This window comes from Lipophrys pholis (assembly GCF_963383615.2).
Source record: "Lipophrys pholis genome assembly, chromosome: 5".
Taxonomy (NCBI): Eukaryota; Metazoa; Chordata; class Actinopteri; order Blenniiformes; family Blenniidae; genus Lipophrys; species Lipophrys pholis.
This window is the reverse complement of record NC_137628.1, coordinates 17,813,327-17,835,503: the sequence shown is the minus strand read 5'-3', so window position 1 is coordinate 17,835,503 and position 22,177 is coordinate 17,813,327. Positions and strand designations below refer to the sequence as shown.

The window sequence follows — 22,177 nt, the reverse complement described above, 5'->3', positions numbered from 1 at the left end:
TGGAGGGAAAAAAAAGGTTTTCTGCCATCATTTTTAATGTTCTGTCCCTCTCAGACAGCCACGTGCAGCCTGATTTAATCCTGAGATAAAATGGGTTTTTAGCTGTCATAACCAATTATGTAATTCCAATAACAATCATTTTGTCATTTTTAACTGCTGTATGTAATAACTTGCCAACAGTGTGATAAAGTATTTGAGACAATTTTGTAACATTTACCAATAATTTAGTAAGTTATTACACCACTGAAGTAGCATTAAAATGCTTTGTATGTTGTAATCACAGCACCAAATAACGTGAAACAGCATTTCATGATAAAAGTTATTTTGCAGTTTTCCATGCAGGAATAGGGATAGTGGATACCATAGTTGTCATATTCACTCATTAAAGCTCCATACTGTCCAGCACTCAATTCTGGTGGTAACTTTTATCAGTTGTTTTAACCGTTTAATTCATTAGTGGCTGTCTTACTTTTGAATGGCCAGAATTCTGATGTTATTGACAGGTATTTCGTTGTTGGCCATCGTCACGTTATTTATTGGTACAAACACCCCCATGCTTTTAGGTCAGTGTGCCACTTATTATCCGAGGTAACTTTTCAGAAGAGCGTTTTCCAGCCACAGTCCAGGCTTGATGCACACAGACTCGCTGAAGCTGCGCGCACATGCGCATTGGCACGCAGCCGTGACTAGACATTCGGTCATAGGAGCGGTGGAGGGGGGCGCTCGAGCTACGTCGGTGAAACAAATCAACGCTTGAAGGCAGATTACAAACAGGGTGAGTAGACTAATTGCGACAACTGCTCAGTCTTCTTTTATATCCCCTAAAAATCAGCCCGGTAAGCGCAAACATTCACGCAGGAGTGCGTGTCCTGTTGATGCGGGTAGGTCAGTACGCACAAGCACAGTCCGCCATTCCCTTTATATTTAACGAGACTACCCTCCCCAATGGTCTTAGTGAGGAAATTATCCGCTGCAGGTTCTCATGTGCATAATTGACTGTGTTTCCCCGTGTTCAGCTCACGTCCAGTGGTGGACAGCTGCGTTCTTGCATATGCGCGCAAAAGGTGATTTGGTGCAGCGCAGCAGGAGAATGGAGAATCCTCCTCTGATAACGCGTTGCACAAAATTCACCCATATTCTGCAAATATTGTGCTCCCCGTTCACAAATGACAAAAGCACAGCTGAACTGAAATATTAAACCGTGTTGCCATTGAGTTTTTATAATGTATTTCCCAATAAAATCTCTTTTCTAAAACGTTATTTGTATAAGCAGAACTGTCATGCCATATTTCTGAGTTTTTGCAGAAATATTTTCCCTTTGTCCTCCTTCTCTCTCTCTCTCTATCTCCCTCTCCCTCTCCCTCCCATTACTCCCAGGTCCATTCTGCTCACCCTGGAGCAGGACATCCAGGGCGATGTCAACGCCTGATCCCCCCATGGGAGGCACCCCTCGACCAGGTCCGTCACCTGGTCCTGGTCCTTCCCCTGGTGCAATGCTGGGTCCCAGCCCTGGTCCCTCCCCAGGCTCCTCTCACAGCATGATGGGCCCCAGCCCTGGTCCCCCCTCCTCCGGACACCCCCAGCCAGGGCCATCTGGTTATGGAGCAGATAACATGCATCCCTTGCACAAAGTAAGGACCTTCAAACAGCAGCAGCCCTTCTGAGAACATCCTGCTCTGCCGATGAATCCCATCCTCCAGGACGCAGCGATTATTCACGTGATTCATGCTTCACAAAGATCTCAAACTCGCAGACAGTATATTGCACTTTCATGCATCTTAACAAAAACACTAAAGCCGTAACCCCAGTATATAGACAAATGTGCAAATTACTGCACTTTCCTTCACTTCAATCTGCTGTTTCTTTTTTTTTATTATAATGTCAAAGGTTCACAGGGAATTTTAAAGATGTTATAGTTTAACCATCATTTGCAGAGTGTTGTATCTTTCATGTTTCCCCACAACTATTTTGAGATTATTATTACAACACAACTAAGCCAGACTTAGTCAAACTATTTTGTAATCATCATTGTAGATTTAGAAAATGTATTATTCTGATGTCTTTATTTTAGTTTAGTTTTATTTCATTCATTGACAAAAGAGAAAAGAAATCAATACAATGCATTGCAAAAGTTTCCAAACTTATGAATGAAAGGGAGCAGAAGTAAGAATGAACTGTAATCTGCCCCTTTATGTCACACAATCAGTTTACTATAAGAATAAAAAACGTACAACAAACAATGAACAAAATGCTTATAAAGTGTGAGAGGTCTGCACAGCCACTCTCACTCACATCAGAGTTTTCTACCATGACAATACTATAATACTCTTACTTCATTTCTTTATATTTGAATAATATGCTAGTTTTTATTACTTTTCAAAAAAAAGTTTTTATTTTTTCCCATTTGTCAAACTCTTACTACTACATTACTCCAATTTGCCATTTATCTTTATACTGTAGCGACTCCTGCTGTTTACACATTTCCTGAGCTATATATATGTAAACGTATCCATGTTACAGATTCCTTGTAATATTGTAACTGATGTGTTGTTTGTGTTCTCCCGCAGCCCATGGAAGGCTTACATGAGAAGAGTTTGAGTGAGGAGAGCCGCTTCAGCCAGATGAAGGGGCTGTCTATGAGGCAGGGCGGGCACAGTGGTATGGGCCCCCCGCCCAGCCCTCTTGACCAACACTCACAAGGTGGGAATTCTCTTTAAGCAATTTTGTTCTTTCCCGCATTGCGTAAGACAATTGGTGTGGTTTTGAGGTCGATCTGAGGCAACGTGGTCACGTGGCCTGATTCGCTCGCAGGGAGTGTCTCTGCTGTCACAATCTGTGAACTAATAGCTCCTGACATTGTTTTGATGATTCAAATCCTTTAAAACGAGCAGAGTCGCAGGTTGAACAGCTTGAATTGTTCTGGCTTGAATGTTAAACTTTCCAGTTTGCCCTCTGCTTGCTGGCTGCAGTGATGAGGATGTGATGAGGTTTAAACACGGCATACAGAGACGAGGCTTCAAACTAGGGACCGGAGTTGAGTTGAAAAAAGATGACTGTCTTGCTGGATTTGTTTAGTGTTATTCATTGTGTTTTGCTGTGGCTTCTGTTACGGCAAACCTTTTGCTGTTTGAGAAATAAACTTAACATTGTTTCCTTGAGACGATACGATTTCTCTTGAGCAATGCAGACATGACTTGCTGAAATCATCACAGTGACTGTAAATGGGAGCTTCTCAACTTTAGTTAAAAGTTCATTAATATGACCCCAAAAACGTTTTGATCGGTATGTTGTGTCCATTCTCCCCATGTGTGAGTGGGTTTCCTCCCACATTCCAAAAACATGCATGTGAGGTTAACTGGTGACCCTGAATTGCCCCGAGGTGTGACTGTGAGCGTGTGTGGTCGTCTGTCTCTGTGTGTTTGCCCTGTGATGGACTGGAGACTTGTCCAAGCTGTATCCTTGCCCCCGTCCAGTGTACAGGATTAAGTGGTTTAGAATATGGATGTAAAGCATAAAGGTGGATATTGTGGCTTATAAACACACGATGCACAAAGTGTAGGAACCTTTACATTTGTTGAATTATTTCCTTGTCATAAAAATGCTTCTCTGCACAAAACCTTTAACTGCTGGAAAGCCTGATCATTCCCATTTTGAAAGGTGCTATATTTACTGGCGTACTGGCAGAGAAGATTTGGAAAATGAACAGGTTTTTCGGTGATATAACATTCGCTGTCAGGGTCGTTTAGTCAAAGAAACAAACTAAACACAAATGTAACGACTTTGTTTCCTTGATTTATGTTTCCAGGCTATCATTCTCCATTAGGTGGCTCTGACCACTCCAGCCCCATTCCTTCGAATGGCCCCCCCTCCGGCCCCCTGATGCCGTCATCGTCTTCCTCGTCCTCCTCTGGTGGTCCTGGCTCCGCCTCAACACCTTTGGATGGCCCCAGTGGAGATCAACACTCACTGGGCCCCAACAATCGTCCCGGCCCTCCTGTCAGTTCTGGACCAGGCCCCAGCCCTGGACCCAGCCTTGGCTCCGTCGTCCCGAGCCTTGGCCCTGGCCTTGAAACTAGCGGTCCCTCTGGCCCTGGAGGTCCCGGTGGCCCCGGGGGCCCGACTCCCTTCAATCAGAACCAGCTCCATCAACTCAGAGCCCAGATCATGGCCTATAAGATGCTGGCCCGAGGACAGCCTCTGCCAGACCACCTTCAGATGGCTGTCCAGGGAAAGAGGCCCATGCCAGGGATGCAGCAGCAGCAGCCCATGCCCACCCTGGCTCCAGGAGCTGGAGGAGGGCCAGGAGGTGGTCCAGCAGGACCAGGACCAGGGCCAATGGGATCAGGCTACATCCGACCTCATGGTGAGCATGGACTGACCGTGACTGAAATACGGATCAAAATGTCACTGGCTGATGGCTGAATAAGAAAAAAACAGACACATTTATCCCCTGATGTAACCTTGAATCATTTGCAGATATTCTCAACCCACATCAACAGTATGTTTACAATTCGAATGACTTGTCACGATTGTGACTTATAGCCTCTAAACTTTTACTTTGTTTTTTTGTTTTTTTAACAATTTTCAGGAATGATGGGTCCAAACATGCCCCCTCCAGGCCCATCAGGGACCCCAGCGGGGATGCAGGGACAAAACCCCAATGGACCTCCCAAATCCTGGCCTGAAGGTTTGTTATGCTGCTGAAAGGTCTTATGAAACCTGGTCTAGCCCTGTAGGAGTCCCTTTGTTAAAACTGTTGATGTAAGACACACACAGTGAGTAATAGAAAAACTCTTCATGAACCTGGTCTTACACTAACATTTAGAATTCATGTTTTTTTTCTTATTTGCAGTGTTAAGAAAATAATAATATTCACAATACATATGTCTAATAAAATTCTCACAGAAAGATAAAGATATTTATTTCAACTATACACTTCTTTCATGGTGTCATAGTGAGAAAATACTGAGCAGTATAAAGTAAGTCTAATCAAGATTAGATCATAGCTGCAGAATTGCAGTGTAGAATATTCAGTCTTGGTGTCCTGGCTGCCTTAAACATTATAGTACCGACTGTACTCCCATCACCACTTATAGCTTGAGATTGAACTGACGGTGTCTTCGCCTTCATCCAGGCCCTCTGGTGAATGCAGCAGCCCCGTCCAACACACCTCAAAAGCTGATCCCCCCTCAGCCCACCGGTCGGCCTTCTCCTGCGCCCCCTTCAGTCCCCCCGGCGGCCTCGCCAGTCATGCCCCCTCAGACGCAGTCTCCTGGTCAGCCGGCACAGCCCACTCCCATGATGCCTTACCATGCCAAGCAGAATCGCATTACCCCCATTCAGAAACCCTGCGGGCTCGACCCGGTGGAGATACTGCAGGAGAGGGAGTACAGGTACAGCAGGCCCTTCGAAGATACACTTTACTCTGTTACCTTTACTTCTTCGAGAAGAAAAATCACTTGAATAACATTTTTCTAGATTCCCAGTGAATGACTGACTGTGCTCTTCTCTTCAGGCTGCAGGCTCGTATAACCCATCGCATTGCTGAGCTTGAGAACTTACCAGGTTCTCTCGCGGGCGATTTACGTACCAAAGCTACTATAGAGCTCAAAGCTCTCAGACTACTGAACTTCCAGAGACAGGTAGATACCCCATCTTCACCTTTAACCTCAACAATAATGCCTTTATTCATGCCACTGTGCGTCCGACCTTCTCAGCTTGCGTGTGTTTTCAGTGGAAGTGGCTCTTCTCACTCTCCACAGCTGCGTCAGGAGGTGGTGGTGTGCATGCGACGTGACACAGCTTTGGAGACCGCCCTTGATGCCAAGGCCTACAAGCGCAGCAAGCGTCAGTCTCTGCGAGAGGCTCGCATCACAGAGAAGCTGGAGAAACAGCAGAAGATCGAACAGGAGCGCAAACGCAGACAGAAACATCAGGTAGACGACAAACGGGGAGTGGCCAACTGGAGACTTACTGAGTGTTCATGCTGAAAGCCTTCATTTCAAATGACAAACTTCCTGGTGGCATTTTCCAGCCATCTATTAGTAATCAATCAACATATTGATTGGTTATATAAACATGTCAGGATTCATACAACACCATGCACACATACACACACACATAAACAAACCAATAAATGCATCTGAAACTATGGCAACTGGAAAATAAGAGTGAATAAAACAATATCCATTAAAAGAACTAAAATCAAAGGGAATCAGAGAAAGAAAATTAAGAAATAAATGAATGGACAAATACAAATGTAATAAAAGCGTAATTAAAACATTTTGACCTAGATTTGTTGAATGGGTTTCTTGTGAGTAACTTTTCTGTGTTTTTTATTTATTTTTTGGTTTTGTTTCGTTTTCAAACTCCAGGAATATCTGAACAGCATCCTGCAGCATGCCAAAGACTTCAAGGAGTACCACCGTTCAATCACTGGCAAAATTCAGAAACTGACCAAAGCTGTGGCCACGTATCACGCCAACACTGAACGAGAGCAGAAGAAGGAGAATGAGCGCATTGAGAAAGAGAGAATGAGGAGGCTCATGGTAAAAAAAACAAAAAAACAGCAACATATTAATATGCACGTCTATCGACACGTTTACACAACTTCTTCATTTTTGTATGCATGTTTTTGTTTGTCCAGGCTGAGGACGAGGAGGGCTATCGTAAACTGATCGACCAGAAGAAGGACAAGCGTCTGGCCTACTTGTTGCAGCAGACGGATGAGTATGTCGCAAACCTCACGGAGCTCGTCAGAGCCCACAAAGCTGCTCAGGCCCTCAAGGAGAAGAAGAAGAAAAAGAAGAAAAAGAAGAAGGTAAGGACAGCAGGAACAATTTCCACTGGTTCTGTACCAAAAACACCTTTTATTTCATACTGAATTGTGTTTTAGGCAATCGAATAGATGTTGACCTGGACCTCAAAGCACACATCTAAATGCAATAAAGACATAGTGAGGACATATTGTTGGGGAAATCTCTCCTGAAAGTGGTGATTGATGTAATTTGACCAATGTGACCATAATTATCGGTAATTGAGAAACCTTCCTGTTCAGTTGTAAACATCTCAATCATCATCCTCTTCCTCTATTCATGACTGGGTTTCCACATCCACATCATTGCCTCCTGGACACCAACTACAGCTGGAAGAAACCCTGCCCTGTAAACCAGCATGGTCTTGTGCTCCTCTTTGACCGTCCAGATGTCATATATGGATTTTTATTAATTTTTTTAACTTTAAAAAGAAAAGCCATTCAAGTATTGCATCTTTCAATTCACTCTTTTTCTTGGAGCCACAAAAATGAGAATAAAATCTGATTTTAGCTGGTCAAGATGAGAAAACCATCATGGACACAGATATCAATGTAATCATGTCAACTATAATCCCGGTTACAATCTGGATACGAGATGCAGTTTCCAGCAATGTGCTGTATGCTGATACTGCTTCATTAATACCTGAGTTCTTTATTTGCTAACGTGCTTTTATGTTCCAGATGGAGAACGCTGAGGGTCAGACTCCGGCCATGGGGCCTGATGGAGAGGTGAGCTTCACAGATCTAGATATTGACCAGTAGTTTGAGGCCGATTGTGTTCTCTGGCTTCTTAAAGTACGTTTTTTGGTACCTGTTCAAATGCTTCTGTAGATGTTGTCAAATAAAACCTACCAAGTTGAATCAAACTTGCTCAGTCTGAAACATGCTTTCCTCCCCATGCAGCCTTTGGACGAGACGAGTCAGATGAGCGACCTTCCTGTGAAAGTCATCCATGTGGACAGTGGCAACATCCTGACTGGGGTGGACGCTCCCAAAGCTGGTCAGCTGGAGACCTGGCTGGAGATGAATCCTGGGTGAGATGGAATAGAGAGAAGAAGAGATGTCACTTGTGTAAATTAATCTGTGTAGAAAAGAGTTTCATGTTCATTTGACTGCCATTTGAGTGTCACACTGTCAGTTGGTCTTTTGATTGAAGTGTTATCTCTGGAGGAATTGCCATGTCATTTAGAGCTATCCCAGATCACTCCTGACACCCAGTTCACCCTGCATGCACTTTCTTCTTTTACACTTTCCACTGTTTGGCTGGTTGAGAACTCAAACTCCAGTTTCTTTTCTACTTCCATTCCATTACCTCCACACATGTACCCTCTTCTACTCACAGTCCAGTTAATTCTTCTCTGCTCAAGAGCAGACCTCCACCTTTCCAGCCTTAATTCAACCTGTTCTTTAATCTCACTACAGATCAATATGTCATCTGCAACCTTCATCATCCATGGAGACTCCTTTATTATGACTTCATCTGTTAACCTTTCTATCACTGCTGCAAACAGAAAAGGAATCAGAATTGATCCTTGTTATACCCTCAGCTTGAGAGTCTCGCTGCTGTCAGACTTCTTGCATACATCTCTTGTACCACTGTGACATACTTCACAGAGCCCTGACATACTCGTACAGCACCACCTTCTCCCAGCATGCAGTGCAGCCAAACTGCTGTGCACTGATCTTCACCTCTCCAATTAACCTAGCCTCCACTAGTCTTTCATTCAACGTCATTCAGTGACTCTGACTCTGTCATTACTACCACTACTACTCCCCCTTTTCTCTGAACCCCTGCATGTTCACACTGTTGAGTCGCATGGAGCAACATTCTTCCCATCATTCATATTATTTAATTCTGTTCTCACTTTTCGCTCACTAATCTGCCCCTAATCTCGATTTACAAACTTCTCTACCTCCCATTGTCCTTGTTCATAATGTCGTCTTAGTACTCCTTCCATCTTCTCATCACACTCTCTCAAAGGAAAAGCATCAGCCAGTATTAGACGGTTGCCTTAATTGTTTTAATGTATTTTATTTCACTTTTTGTCTCTGCAGATATGAAGTGGCTCCTCGGTCTGACAGCGAAGACAGTGAGGAGGAGGAAGAAGAGGAGGTAGGTTTATTTGACACGGAGAAACGCACAGATTTGAAGGTGTTTTCGAACTTGTTATTCTAACGAGTGAAAACGCAGAGTGTCGTTGGTGCTTGGCAGGAGGAGGAGGAGGAACCGCAGCCTACAGCAACTCCTGTGGAGGAAAAGAAGAAGATTACTGATCCCGACTGCGAAGATGTGTCGGAGGTGGATGTCCGGCACATCATTGAGTATGTGCATGTCCATTTTACCCGCTGCTTTATCCACTTGAGTGCAGTTTGTCCCGACTTTTAATACTTCAACCAGTTTCACAACTGCAAGATCTCGTTAGGTGGGTGAATTAATTATATTACAGGAACGCTAAGCAGGACGTGGACGATGAGTATAGTGGCGCAGCGTTCGCTCGAGGACTCCAGTCATATTACTCAGTGGCCCACGCTGTTACAGAGAAAGTGGACAAACAGTCCAGCTTGTTGATAAACGGACAACTGAAGCAGTATCAGGTAAAGATGCACCTGAAAAGAAATGCTTTTTGTTGCAGTTTATTGATTTACATTTCAGGACAACTCCATTTACTTTTCCATTGAATTTCAGGTCAGATTTATGTCATATACGAACATGAAAAAAAGCTTTTAATAAAACAACAACAACAAAAAAAAACATGATTTAGATGGTAATATTTTTAAGTAAGAAGAGAATTTACAAAGTTTTTGAAATGAAAATATTTCAGCTATGTATTTTTGTTGGTTTGTTGCACTTTGCGGACACATCAAGCTTTGGACAGCATGTCCTCATTTTGTACGACTGTAAATTATTATTGTCTCATACCTATGTCTTTTAGATTAAAGGTTTAGAGTGGCTGGTTTCTCTTTACAACAACAACCTGAATGGGATCCTGGCTGATGAGATGGGCCTGGGAAAAACCATCCAGACAATCGCCCTCATCACATACCTCATGGAGCTTAAACGTCTCAACGGGCCCTACCTCATCATTGTACCCCTCTCGTAAGATAATCGCACCAATCTGTAAAAATACTTAAGATGTTTTGTCTATGTCATCATTAAGGCTATTTCTTTACACAATGAAATGACAGAATGACAACAGAGCCATCTTTGATTGACAGAACTCTCTCTAACTGGGTGTATGAATTTGACAAGTGGGCACCGACTGTCGTGAAGGTGTCCTACAAGGTGAGTTACTGCAGCAGCCATTTATTTTTTATTTCCACCTTTTTGCACGTCTGCACCTTCGACCCTTTTCTCACAGAGTCATAACAGGAATGGCTATAAAGGAATTGGCTCAAATCTGCACAGTAAACTCTAAGTAATTGATGGATTTCATGTTAGTAGTTCAGATTTAAAGCCATTTTCACCATGATCACACGTGTCATTTTTGAAGGCAATACTCTTAAGAAAGCCTGAAGGTAATTACTTTGACTATGCCATAAATGTTAATACAAACTAAAGATGAACAGATTAGACTGAAGAAGTCAGAGTTCAGGGTCTCTGATAAAAGAAGCTGACAGTGACTGATGACTTTCTGTGCTTAGGGTTACTTAAGATTAGAACCATGTATAGAAAAGTGACTTTGATTTTGTCATAAGGAAGTGTACCACTTGTTTCTATTCTTCTTCAGTCACAGTTTTATACATATATACGTATATTTCTGTTACTTTGTAGTTTGAAGAGGTGATTCTGGTTTTGTTTGTCTTTCAGGGGTCTCCTGCTGCTAGAAGAGCTTTTGTTCCACAGCTGCGAAGTGGAAAGTTCAATGTACTTCTCACCACTTATGAGTACATCATCAAGGACAAACAAGTGCTGGCTAAGGTGAATGAAGGAACACAGGCACAAAACCAGGCACAAATACACAGAGGGTTGATGGTTTTTTTTCCCTCCGCACATGCACAGATGATCATATTTCACTGTTTTTTATTTGACTCTTTGAGGTTTTTCATGGGGTTTTTTGTTTGTTTGTTGGCTCCCTAAATCCCCCAAATTCCTCTAAAAGTATTTGAGTTTGGCCAATCTGACCTCCGCTGTACTGCGTCTCAGTTCTCTCCCCTAGGTACTGCAACACATTGACACGGCCTGTAAACCTCGTCTCCCACTGTCCTCTGTGACCATCATGCTGCTATGCACACTCATGTTGTCATATAGGGTTCCTGACTGTGCTTTCAGGTGGGTGTTGTAGTCCAGGCAGGAGTTTCCCATGTGGTGGCTCCAGGCTCTGGTTTGGGGCTGGTTTTGACTCATGAGAACAAAGGACAAGAAATCTTTCCTTGATTGCTTTTAGTTTGGTTGGGATGGACAGAAATTCTAAGGCAGGACACTGAATCTGTAGCTTTATTTGAATATGCTGCCCTCTTCAATCCAGATCCGTTGGAAGTACATGATTGTGGACGAAGGCCACCGTATGAAGAACCATCACTGTAAACTCACCCAGGTCCTGAACACACACTACCTTGCTCCGCGAAGAGTCCTGCTGACAGGGACGCCGCTGCAGAACAAGCTTCCCGAGCTGTGGGCACTGCTCAATTTCCTGCTGCCCACAATCTTCAAGAGCTGCAGCACCTTCGAGCAGTGGTTTAACGCGCCGTTCGCTATGACTGGAGAGAAGGTACGAAGCCCAAAAATGTTAAGTAGGTTGCAACAAGGAATCTTTCTTTCCCCAAAAGTATGTGAAATATCCCTCTGCTTCTCTTTTAAGGTGGACCTCAATGAAGAGGAGACCATCTTGATTATTCGTCGTCTCCATAAAGTGCTACGGCCTTTCCTGCTGCGGAGATTAAAGAAAGAAGTGGAAGCACAACTTCCAGAGAAGGCAGGCCTAACCTCATTTAGCACACATGCTCATATGCAGAGACATTAAAGGTGGAAACCTACTAATTTGTAAGATCAGGAACAGTTAGTTTTGGCCAAGACGTTTCATACTGCACAAGAAACAGAAAAAGTACAGGACGCCCAGGCTAACTACTTCTACCAATTATTCGTTTGGTTGCCTTACAAGTCATATACATTTTAGGAATTCTTCAGCCACCACCTTGGCCAGCTGCTAGTTGAAATTGTCCTCAGGTTGTGTTGGTAGAGCGGGTCCTCTTACAATTTAATGGGTTTGAGCCACCATCGTGTGTCCTTGAGTAAGACACTGAACCCCGCTCACCGTAACACGCTCCCAGTGGAGGTTTAGTACCTCGCATGGCATCCATCAAGGTCGGTGTGTGACCGTGTAAAAGGCTTTTATACTGTGAGGCAGTGACAAAATGTACTCCATAAGTAAAGTTAATTTACAATTATATCTTTAATACAATATTTCTCCCTTTCTTCCTTAACTCATCCACTTCAAATTTCTGACAAATTTAGCTGTAGTTGTTGAATCCGACAAGAAAGAAAACTTGTTTTTACACAAAGAACAAGTCTGTTCTTGCTTATGCACAAAACTCTCGCTCAACATAGATTTAAAAAAACAAACAAACATTGAAGTGATATTTGAAGTCAATGTGCGTACTTGCAATTGCATCATACAAATACAATCATTCATGAAAATGATGAACGCTAAAGGTTACTGTCTTTCGTTACTTTCATGTGGAGTATTATTTGCATTTGCGATCCTAATTAAACCTGAACATTTTTCACTCTTGTGAAAGTACTTTGCAAGGTCTTTGCCCAGATGAATAGCCACACATATTAGAGAGGACTAATAAAAAGAAGTCAGCTATCATTACAGAACTGATGCAAGTTTTACACTCTTCTAAGGGATCCTGTTTTTTTTGTCTGCTTTAGGTGGAATACGTGATCAAGTGTGACATGTCGTCTCTTCAGAGGGTCCTGTACAGACACATGCAGGCAAAGGGTGTCCTGCTCACTGACGGTTCAGAAAAAGACAAGAAGGTGAATGCATTATCATCCAGGCTTAGGTTTAGGGTGACGTACTGACAGCACCCTATCCAGGGTATAAAGGAATTGAATGCCGTAATCTTTTCTGTTAACAGGGTAAAGGAGGCACCAAGACACTGATGAACACCATCATGCAGCTGAGAAAGATCTGTAACCACCCGTATATGTTTCAACAAATAGAGGTAAGATCAAGGCAGACAAACATTATTTATGACGCACTTAAGTGATGCCTCATTATTAAGGAGGGATTTCCGTATATGGGAAGCCAGTTCCAACTATCAAGAGCACATAATTTCATTTTTGCCACAAAGACTTTCTGAGGACTCTCCAGGTAACTAATGACTACGAATTGATCTCAAAAGATATGACGGATTGATTAAATTGTGGTTTTTGGTGTCCTTTTAAAATGTATTTTTGTAGGAATCCTTCTCAGAGCATTTAGGATTCTCTGGAGGGATCGTTCAGGGGTGAGCAATGATTTGATTTTGGGCCACGTTCACACATACACGCTCTGTCTGTGACCGAGTCCATCTGCCTCTCCGTCAGCCTTGACCTGTATCGGGCATCAGGAAAGTTTGAGGTGTTGGATCGGATCTTGCCAAAGCTGAGAGCTACAAACCACAAAGTGCTGCTCTTCTGTCAGATGACCTCGCTCATGACCATCATGGAGGATTACTTCGCCTACCGAACCTTTAAGTATCTGCGCCTCGATGGTAAGCCACATGAATGTATACGTGCTGGTTTTTTTCCTCTTTGTACAATCTCTGGTGTGATTTATTACTCCCAGCAGTTTCTTCTTTATGTGTTTCTTTAATAACTTCTCACACTTGCGTCCTTTCCTTACTTGTTATTGCTCAGGCACTACGAAAGCTGAAGACAGAGGAATGTTACTAAAGACCTTCAATGATCCAGAGTCTGAATACTTTATCTTTCTGCTGAGCACCAGAGCTGGGGGTCTGGGCCTCAACCTGCAGTCTGCTGACACTGTGGTTATTTTTGACTCTGACTGGAACCCACATCAGGTGTGAGGAACCTTTATCTTGATTAACAAAAGATTACCCATAAAATTGAGTTTCTTATTGTGGCACCTACAAGCAAGTCTGTACCTTGACAAGAAATATGACAATTATTCAGCCTTCATGAAAAAGATTGAGTTACATTATTTGAGATTGTTTTATTGAAAGACTTGAATTGGACAAAATTCAAAAACCCATTTTGTTAATGAGCCTCCATCCACAAATAAAAGGAAAATGGTCGGTGCAACAGAACCTGCAAAGAATATGTCAAATTTACACTTTCAGAAATTTGTGCGTAAGTAATGTGCAAAACATTAAATTCACACAAAGGGTTTTACAAAAGCTACACATTAAAACCGGTTCAATATACAATGTTAACAACAACAGTATATATCTGTCATACAAAGCGCTCCCATATACAGCATAAAAACAGACAATAATCAGGTAAAAATAGTGATATTACACATGATAGTATGAACCTCAACCAAATAAATGACCAGATGCGAAAATCCATGTATGCACACGGTGCAAATTTATGCCACATGCACAGAAACTCCCAAAAAATAATTAAAGTGGAGAATCCACAAATTATGAGAATATAACATATATATAAAGTAGAAGTCTATTGGGTTAAGAGAAACTTCTAAAGCAGGATTTATTTTCAGTGTCAAAATAGTTCATATAGTTGGATTTATTCACCTCTCTGTCAGACAGAAGTGCTGCAAGGCACGTTGTTGGGACTCAAATTATTTATCATTTCCTTTGCTCGTCTATTCTTGAGGACCTGCAAGCCCAGGACAGAGCCCACCGCATCGGTCAGCAGAACGAGGTGCGAGTGCTGCGCCTCTGTACGATCAACAGTGTCGAAGAGAAAATTTTGGCCGCAGCTAAATACAAACTGAATGTGGATCAAAAAGTCATCCAGGCCGGCATGTTCGACCAGAAGTCGTCCAGCCACGAGCGCAGGGCCTTCTTGCAGGCCATTCTGGAGCACGAGGAACAAGACGAGGTCTGGGGCCAAGAAGTCTGTCTACGCATGAACGTGTGTGCGTGCACCAGCAACACAAAATTTAAAGTGAGTGCTCTCTTATGGTCTCCACGCCAATGTGTGTCTGCTGTATTCAGGAGGAGGACGAGGTGCCGGACGATGAGACGGTCAACCAGATGATTGCCAGGAGTGAAGAGGAGTTCGACCAGTTTATGGTGAGTGTTTGTTTGTTTTTTTTTAAACATGAATTGGTAGTTGCAACTGAAATGCTGCGAAAATATTTATTTCATCTTTTTTTTTTTTTTTTTCTTCCTCATCTCTTTCCAAGCGTATGGACCTGGACCGGCGCCGCGAGGATGCGCGCAACCCACGCAGGAAGCCTCGTCTGATGGAGGAGGACGAGCTGCCCACCTGGATCATGAAGGACGACGCCGAGGTGGAGAGGCTGACCTGCGAGGAGGAGGAGGAGAAAATGTTTGGACGAGGTTCTCGGCAGCGGAAGGAGGTGGACTACAGCGACTCACTGACGGAGAAGCAGTGGCTCAAGGTTGTTGTGAGCCTAGCCGACGGACAGATTTCAAAACATGATGTCCAATTAAAACGCAAACATATTTTTTATTTTTTATTTTTTTACATTCAGATACATAGTGTGCTTCCTCGTTATTCGTCTGAGTACATGTATTGTCGTGATCCTTTCTGCACGCAGGCGATAGAGGAAGGTACACTGGAGGAGGTGGAGGAAGAGGTACGTCACAAGAAGACCACCCGCAAGAGGAAGAGGGACCGCGACGTGGACCTCCCTGGCCCCTCGTCTTCCTCGGGGAGCCGCGGGCGAGGGGAGAAAGACGACGATGGAAAAAGACAGCGGAAGAGAGGGAGACCTCCTGCGGAGAAACTCTCCCCAAACCCTCCGGCCCTCACCAAGAAGATGAGGAAAATTGTGGATGCCGTCATTAAATACAAAGACAGGTAAAAAGTTTGAGTTTCAACTGTAGTTTCTACCACATGCACTGTTTGAGTATTGGTTTAAAAGTTTTAACTAGTATAATTTTTATTAGTCACCTCGTGGCTTCCTACTAATTCAGGAGAAATGCTTACAACAGCTCAACACTTGAAACTTACCGTACTCCTAATACAGACAACTGAGTTGGTGGCGGCTGTTGTTAAACATTTTGTATTAGTGACTCGCAACTCCAATTTCATAAAGGTTGAGATGATGTGTAAAATCGAAAAAGACGTGATCCTGATCCTCTGGTTTGATCTCCTGCAGTGCCAGCGGCCGTCAGCTGAGTGAGGTGTTCATCCAGCTGCCTTCTCGAAAAGAGCTGCCAGAGTACTACGAACTCATCCGCAAGCCGGTGGATTTCAGGAAAATTAAAGTAAGAGCAGGACAGATTGTTCCTCTGGAAAGCGCTGTCCCCTTTGTGCAACGTGACGTTGTGCTTGTGTCTTCACGGCAGGAGAGAATCAGAAGTCATCGCTACCGCAGTCTGGGTGATCTCGAGAGAGACGTCATGCTGCTTTTCCAAAACGCTCAAACCTTCAACCTGGAGGGATCGCTGGTGAGACGGCGACACAGACGGACAACCGCTGTCTTCGTCTCTGCTGCCACTCAGATCTTTCTTATCGAAAACTTGCCAAAGCATGTTTCCATACTTCCACCTGTTCTGTGTTGAAGCTGCACGTCTCCTCTAGTATCACTTCTTTTCTTTGAGTTTTACGCCTCATTTACACAGATATACGAAGACTCGATCGTGCTTCAGTCTGTGTTCACCAGCTTGAGACAGAAGATCGAGAAGGAAGAAGAAAGTGATGGAGAGGAGAGCGAGGAAGAGGAGGAGGAGCAGGAGGAAGGATCAGAGTCTGAATGTGAGAGCTCATTTGTGTGAAGAAAGAAGAAAACGTCTCTGTGCGGTTTGCCTGGAAATGTGCTGCTTTTGTTGTGATGTTCAGTTTCTCTCCCCCACAGTGATCGCGCTTCAGTCAAAACGACATTTAAAAAATATTGTGTTGTAGGTTTTACGTCGAGGTTTGTGGTTGTAAACACATTGTTTGCTTGTGTGCGTTTGATTCCAGCTCGCTCTGTCAAAGTGAAAATCCGTCTGGGCCGAAAAGATAAAGGTGGCGATCGGGGGAAAGGGCGCAGCAGACGAACAGGACGCACCAGAGCCAAGCCTGTCGTCAGTGATGATGATTCTGAGGACGAGCAGGAAGAGGTGAAGCATTGTGTGTGTGTGTAGACGTGGGTGTGTGTGGGTTTCTTGCAATTTCTTGTTTCATCACTGCAACTGAAAGTCTCACTTTTATTGACTTGTTGCCCATTTTCTCATATTCTTAGAAACTTATTACCGTCGTATAATGTATGTTGTTTAAGACGTTCGTTTGTTTGTTTGTTTGTTTGTTTGCTTTGTATTTATGAGGATTATCACATTAGGATCAGATTTATGTAAAGCCAATGCTGTGACTGTACTGAGTAGCTTCGTAGTGGCTTCTCTGCAAAGCTTTATGCCACTTTTATTGCAGTCCGTTATTGTGAAACAACACAGCTGCAATTTTTAAGATTTCAGCAATCCGGGGCTTTTTCCTGTCGTTGGTTGTCACCAAGAGATGAATGCAGGTTGCTGTAGTTTTTGATCTACCGCTTAATCTGTTCAATTAAAAAATCGTTGTCTGTCTTTTTCTGTTTTCCTCCTTGTTTAGGAACGCTCCCCCAGTGCCACCGATGAGGAGGTCTGAACTGATGTGGGATGACAAGGAGGAATAAAGGAACTCCAACAGTGAACTCCATCCACCCTCAGTCGAAAACAAAGAACGTTTGTAACGCTGTCTGACCAGGTGGATTTGCACATAATTTATTATCGCATAATATAAACTACATACATGCTAATTAGGTTTCAGTTTAACTTCTTTTCTGCTGAGGCTTAAGTTGGAAAAAGTCTTGCAACGGGATCAAGTGAGCTTTTAATCTTTTTTGCGCTACTTCTGAAGTTTCTTATCGATCAATGAGTACAGGAATAGAAGAAGAAAATACTTGAATGAACGTAACAGTCTGACCTGTTAACATGTTCAAATAGAGCGGCTCAAAAAACAAACAGTCATTACCTTTCAGTATTCCCAAACGGCCTATCACAGCATAAAATGTACTGATGGGATGTTTTTTTAAGTGTTTCTTAAATATGAATAATGCAAATTCCCTGTAGTGATGTGTTATTTAAATTTTAAAATGACTAATGTCATAGTTACAGTCTGTATGGATATGTTTTTTTTAAATCGTCTTAAGCATTTAGAAACTGCACATTTCTGAAATTGTCCGTAGCATCATATTCAGTAGTTGTATCCAGACACTTTAAAGTATTTTAATGTACAGTTTTGCCTGTCATCACAAATTCTCCATGAAGATGTTATTTTCTTGAATTATGTTACTATTTATTGTCTGTTTAAACACCAGCATCCTCCCACATAAGTTCTGACATAAATACAACTATATTATATGGTGTTTTTAAACATTTCTTAAATGTCGGTGGCTTCTAAAAGCTAATGACAAATGCTACTGATCCGAAAGACGAGTTTGTCTAATGTAACTCCGACATAACTGTATTACATTATTTATAAAGATGTTTTTACCTGTGAAACCTGTTATCAAGTTTTTCTAATTATCGGACATAACTAACCGGACGAATTGGAAGTAAAGTGAATCAGTAAAGAGGAGTGAAGAAATAATGAATGTAAACAGAAAATGTTTTCACCCACTGGACATAAACAGCCCTGATATTTCACCTCTGCTTCACTGTGGGTAAAGTTCTGGAGCAACACTGCGATTGCCGAGGGGTGTGTACATGACAGGTTTGTTACTTTCCTATTTGAGTTGGAGACGCAGCTTCCTGTGAGGGTTTAAACACTCCCGCGAGGCCGTTTCGCAACTGGCCACAGTTATTTGACTGAACTTTGACAGAGCCGAGGCCAGGCGGCTCTCTAATATGGTATATATGGTCTAGCATAAAATCAACCTGGATCACCGTGCTGCTGATTTCTTGTTACATTTCCAATATACTATACCTGTTGATTGTATTCTTAAAAGAATCATGAGATGTTATTTCATCAGATGAACACTGTAACTTTTAAATTGCTTTTGATTCAGTTGTTTTGTGGTGACTTTTTTTTTTTTTTAAGGATTACGAACCTGTTTTATCTACTTTGGCACTTTTTTCAATTTCAAGACAAAGGACCAGAGGGACAGTGGCTCCTCTCTGCTTGTGAATGCCTCGTGGCTGTATGGTGTTGGATATGCTGTAAAGAGTATTTTTTAGAGTACAATGTCAATGCACGTGTGTACAGCTTTTCACATTCAGTGCTGTACTTTTCTCATTATGGTCGGTAACTACCGTCAACCAAAGCATCAATGTTCCCTCCAGTGAATTATCTCAACCTTGTGTGTCGTGTTGTGTCACTGTCTCTGGTACAAAACAATAAAACAATGACGTCGCGTGACGTTGTGCATTTATTAAAGTGGGAATTATGTTTCGAGGCTTGATAACCACAGACTCTGAATTTGACAAAGGAGGTGGTGGCAAGCACACTCGCCTCATGGTGAGAATATCCCGGCTTGAGGCTCTGGGTTCTTTGTGGAGTTTACACGATCTCCTCGTGTTTGTGTGGATTTGAAAACAAGGTTAACTGGTCACACTGAGTTGCTTCTCTGTTTGTCTTGTGATGGACGGGTTATATTTCCAGGGTGGACCTTGCCTGAGCTCCACCTTCACACAATCTGACGTTCAATAAAGCAGTAAAGAAAGATGAATGGACGAGCACAGGTGCAAACAACCGGGGTGACTGAGGAGAATGAGTCTGTTAGACTTTTTTTTTTTTTTTTTTTTTAATTCAAATCCACCCTGCAGCAGATTCATTCTTGGATTTGCTTTAATACAAACACTTAAACCAATGCCCTTTAAGTGTTGGGTCCAAAAAACCTTATAGCTGAAACCGGTGTAATGAGGCTGCCTGACCACAGGGAGGAGATCTCATATAAACACTAAAGAACCGGTGAAGATGGGCCCGCTAAAGCTGACAATGCACTTCAATCTCAAGTAGCAGAATATTAATTAACCTTTTTCACTCCACAGTTATCTTTACCTGCCCCTCTAATTGTTCCATAATCAGAAAATAGTACCACGGTCTAAACTTGAGCATGTTTTGAGTATTTAGGAAGTGTTGTGACCTTGTTTGACCTCATTCCTCCAGCAACCAACAACCTCCAACTTAGATTTGGCCTCGGAGGGTAAACCTTCCCAGACTCCCTTCTTGGTAAGGTCATACTACTAAATGAAAACAGTAACTCTTTATCCAGATGGCCGACAACATTGCTCTAACCCACATATTTACGTTTACTCTGTAAACATGTTGGCTGCCACAGGCAGGAATATGCTAAATGTACAGTGTGGAGCGGGTAGAAACAGAGCCTGGACAGTGAGTCCAGTGTTTTACGTTGACCTGAGTTTTCCTGACTTCTAGGAATTTCTTAAACTCCTCCCACAGATACGCAAGACCAGCTGCTAACATCCGGCCAAGGAGGAAGATGTTAATGGTTCCCCAAAACAGCACAAACTGAGGCAGCGGGGAAAGAAAAGCTGTCAGTGTTTCTGTACAGAACATTGTGAGAAATGTCACATTTAAGAGGAGGCATTCGGTATAAGAAGTAAAGCTGCTCCAGAGTAAAACAAGAAATCTTTTCTTTTACCTAAAAGTAGCATTTTACAGATAATTAAATAAATTAGTTTAACTTTTCTGCCTTAATATCCTCAAATGCCAGTGCTACAGTACTAAAAGTACAGATTAACACTGCATACTGATACATTATCATCATTAAGGAAGTTATTCTGTGTTTGTAGACAGAAGAGGCTTCATCTTCTTTGCTTCAGATTTTCTTTTCTCTGATGACGTACGGACTTTTAGATACAGATGGGATGATATAAGAGCCGGGTTGCCAAAGCTCTAAAGACAGCACAGCAAGTTTCTTTTGTAAATTTGTGGTTGTATCTACATTCCTTGACTTTAATTTTATCAAAACCTGTCATGAGGATATCACTATCACTTTTACAAAAGCTTATGCAAACTTGTCCGACGGGGCACTGTGACAGTTTCTAACCGTCTGAGCTGATACTGTAGAGACTTTGTGCATGTTTCATTTGTCTTGTTCTCTGGTTTATAAACACTGATATCATCCTTCATACTTGTACATAGAGACAAAGAAAGATTTACTTGTGGAGCCTTTTGGAAATATATGATGTTTTCACAATTTGTTTGTAACCTACAGACTGATGTTTGCACAAAGGCACTATCATGGGTGAATGAAACTTAAAATCTTAGTTTTTGCAATAAAGACGCCCAGTTTAGTCACTTTAACTTTTATTTCCAACTTAACATAAAACTTTTTCCTAAACAAACATAAATACAAACTTAAAACCAGAGAACCAAAGGCACTTAGGATAGGTATTCATGATATACAAGTTTTAAAGACATTGCTCATTTGTTTATAATCCACTATTGTTCTTTCCAGTCCGTTTCCTCTATTTTTTTCACAGTTGTGGTTCTTGTAGTCTTGAGTGTTACCTTTTCCATTAAGAAGATGTTTTTCACAATGTTTAGCCACTGGTCCTATGCTGGTAGTGTTTCCTGACCCCAATTTCTCACAATTAGTATTGTTAACTTAATTATATTTGTCGATCAACATAATTTCCAACAATGTAGGTTAAGTTGGTGAAGCGCTTTCCAGTGTTGCCTCATTGCAAGATGGCGTGACTTTCAGTTTGATTTCCACTCTTGTTTGCAACCTGAAGGCTGACTGAATCTTTTCATGTGGCTTGATGGTTTATAAAGGCTGAAAGTTGTTGTATAACTTGCCTCAGAAACTGCAAAAAGGCATGTTGATTGGTAACCGAGCAGAACGGATACACTCTGTCACAATTTAACATGTTTTCCACATCAAACAAGGTCAGATACATTGCAGCAAAGCAAGCAGGAAGTAACTTTACTGGTAATACTTTATCCAATTTATGTGTTCAATTTTAGTTGACTCCTTGACACGACACCAACAGAATCAAACTCAAAATGCTTTTTCTATTCCGACAACTCAACTGATTCATAATGAAAAACTTAAGAATAGAAAATTATTTTTGGCAGATGGCCTATCTGAAAATTTATCAGTGCAAACAATTTAGTGTGATAATGTAAACATACGATATCACAAGAAGGCTTTTTATGGAAACACACGATTAGAATGACTTCCATGTGACTCACTGTTGTCTTCAGAAGACAGTGAGTTAATCATTTACTAACCTGTGCACAGGTGGCAGATGGAGTTTGAAAAAAGCACACAG

The 22,177-nt window shown here is 42.2% G+C and overlaps 1 protein-coding gene across 1 annotated transcript; it reads left to right on the top strand.

Annotated features, from left to right (window-relative positions):
* Window positions 1-676: 676 nt before the first annotated feature.
* smarca4b (SWI/SNF related BAF chromatin remodeling complex subunit ATPase 4b) lies at window positions 677-19,307 on the top strand. The gene is made up of 34 exons (XM_080463076.1): window positions 677-775; window positions 1,378-1,631; window positions 2,568-2,700; window positions 3,806-4,363; window positions 4,589-4,687; window positions 5,135-5,393; window positions 5,516-5,642; window positions 5,763-5,936; window positions 6,375-6,548; window positions 6,647-6,820; window positions 7,496-7,543; window positions 7,718-7,848; window positions 8,870-8,927; window positions 9,027-9,136; window positions 9,262-9,409; window positions 9,748-9,911; window positions 10,031-10,097; window positions 10,623-10,733; window positions 11,281-11,523; window positions 11,614-11,727; window positions 12,687-12,794; window positions 12,896-12,982; window positions 13,221-13,267; window positions 13,347-13,513; window positions 13,659-13,822; window positions 14,598-14,825; window positions 14,942-15,019; window positions 15,133-15,351; window positions 15,511-15,773; window positions 16,075-16,183; window positions 16,265-16,366; window positions 16,541-16,673; window positions 16,881-17,020; window positions 17,505-19,307. Exons 2-34 carry the CDS (start codon window positions 1,416-1,418, stop codon window positions 17,538-17,540), a joined length of 4,989 nt encoding a protein of 1,662 aa, XP_080319202.1. The 5' UTR covers window positions 677-775; window positions 1,378-1,415; the 3' UTR covers window positions 17,541-19,307.
* The last annotated feature ends 2,870 nt before the right edge of the window (window positions 19,308-22,177 follow it).

Excerpts from the sequence above, each read along its gene's own strand:
- smarca4b (XM_080463076.1), top strand. The coding sequence starts at position 1,416 with ATGTCAACGCCTGATCCCCCCATGGGAGGCACCCCTCGACCAGGTCCG. Across the intron at positions 4,364-4,588 it reads AGGCTACATCCGACCTCATG|GAATGATGGGTCCAAACATG; the intron begins GTGAGCATGGAC and ends AACAATTTTCAG. Across the intron at positions 10,098-10,622 it reads TCGTGAAGGTGTCCTACAAG|GGGTCTCCTGCTGCTAGAAG; the intron begins GTGAGTTACTGC and ends TTTGTCTTTCAG.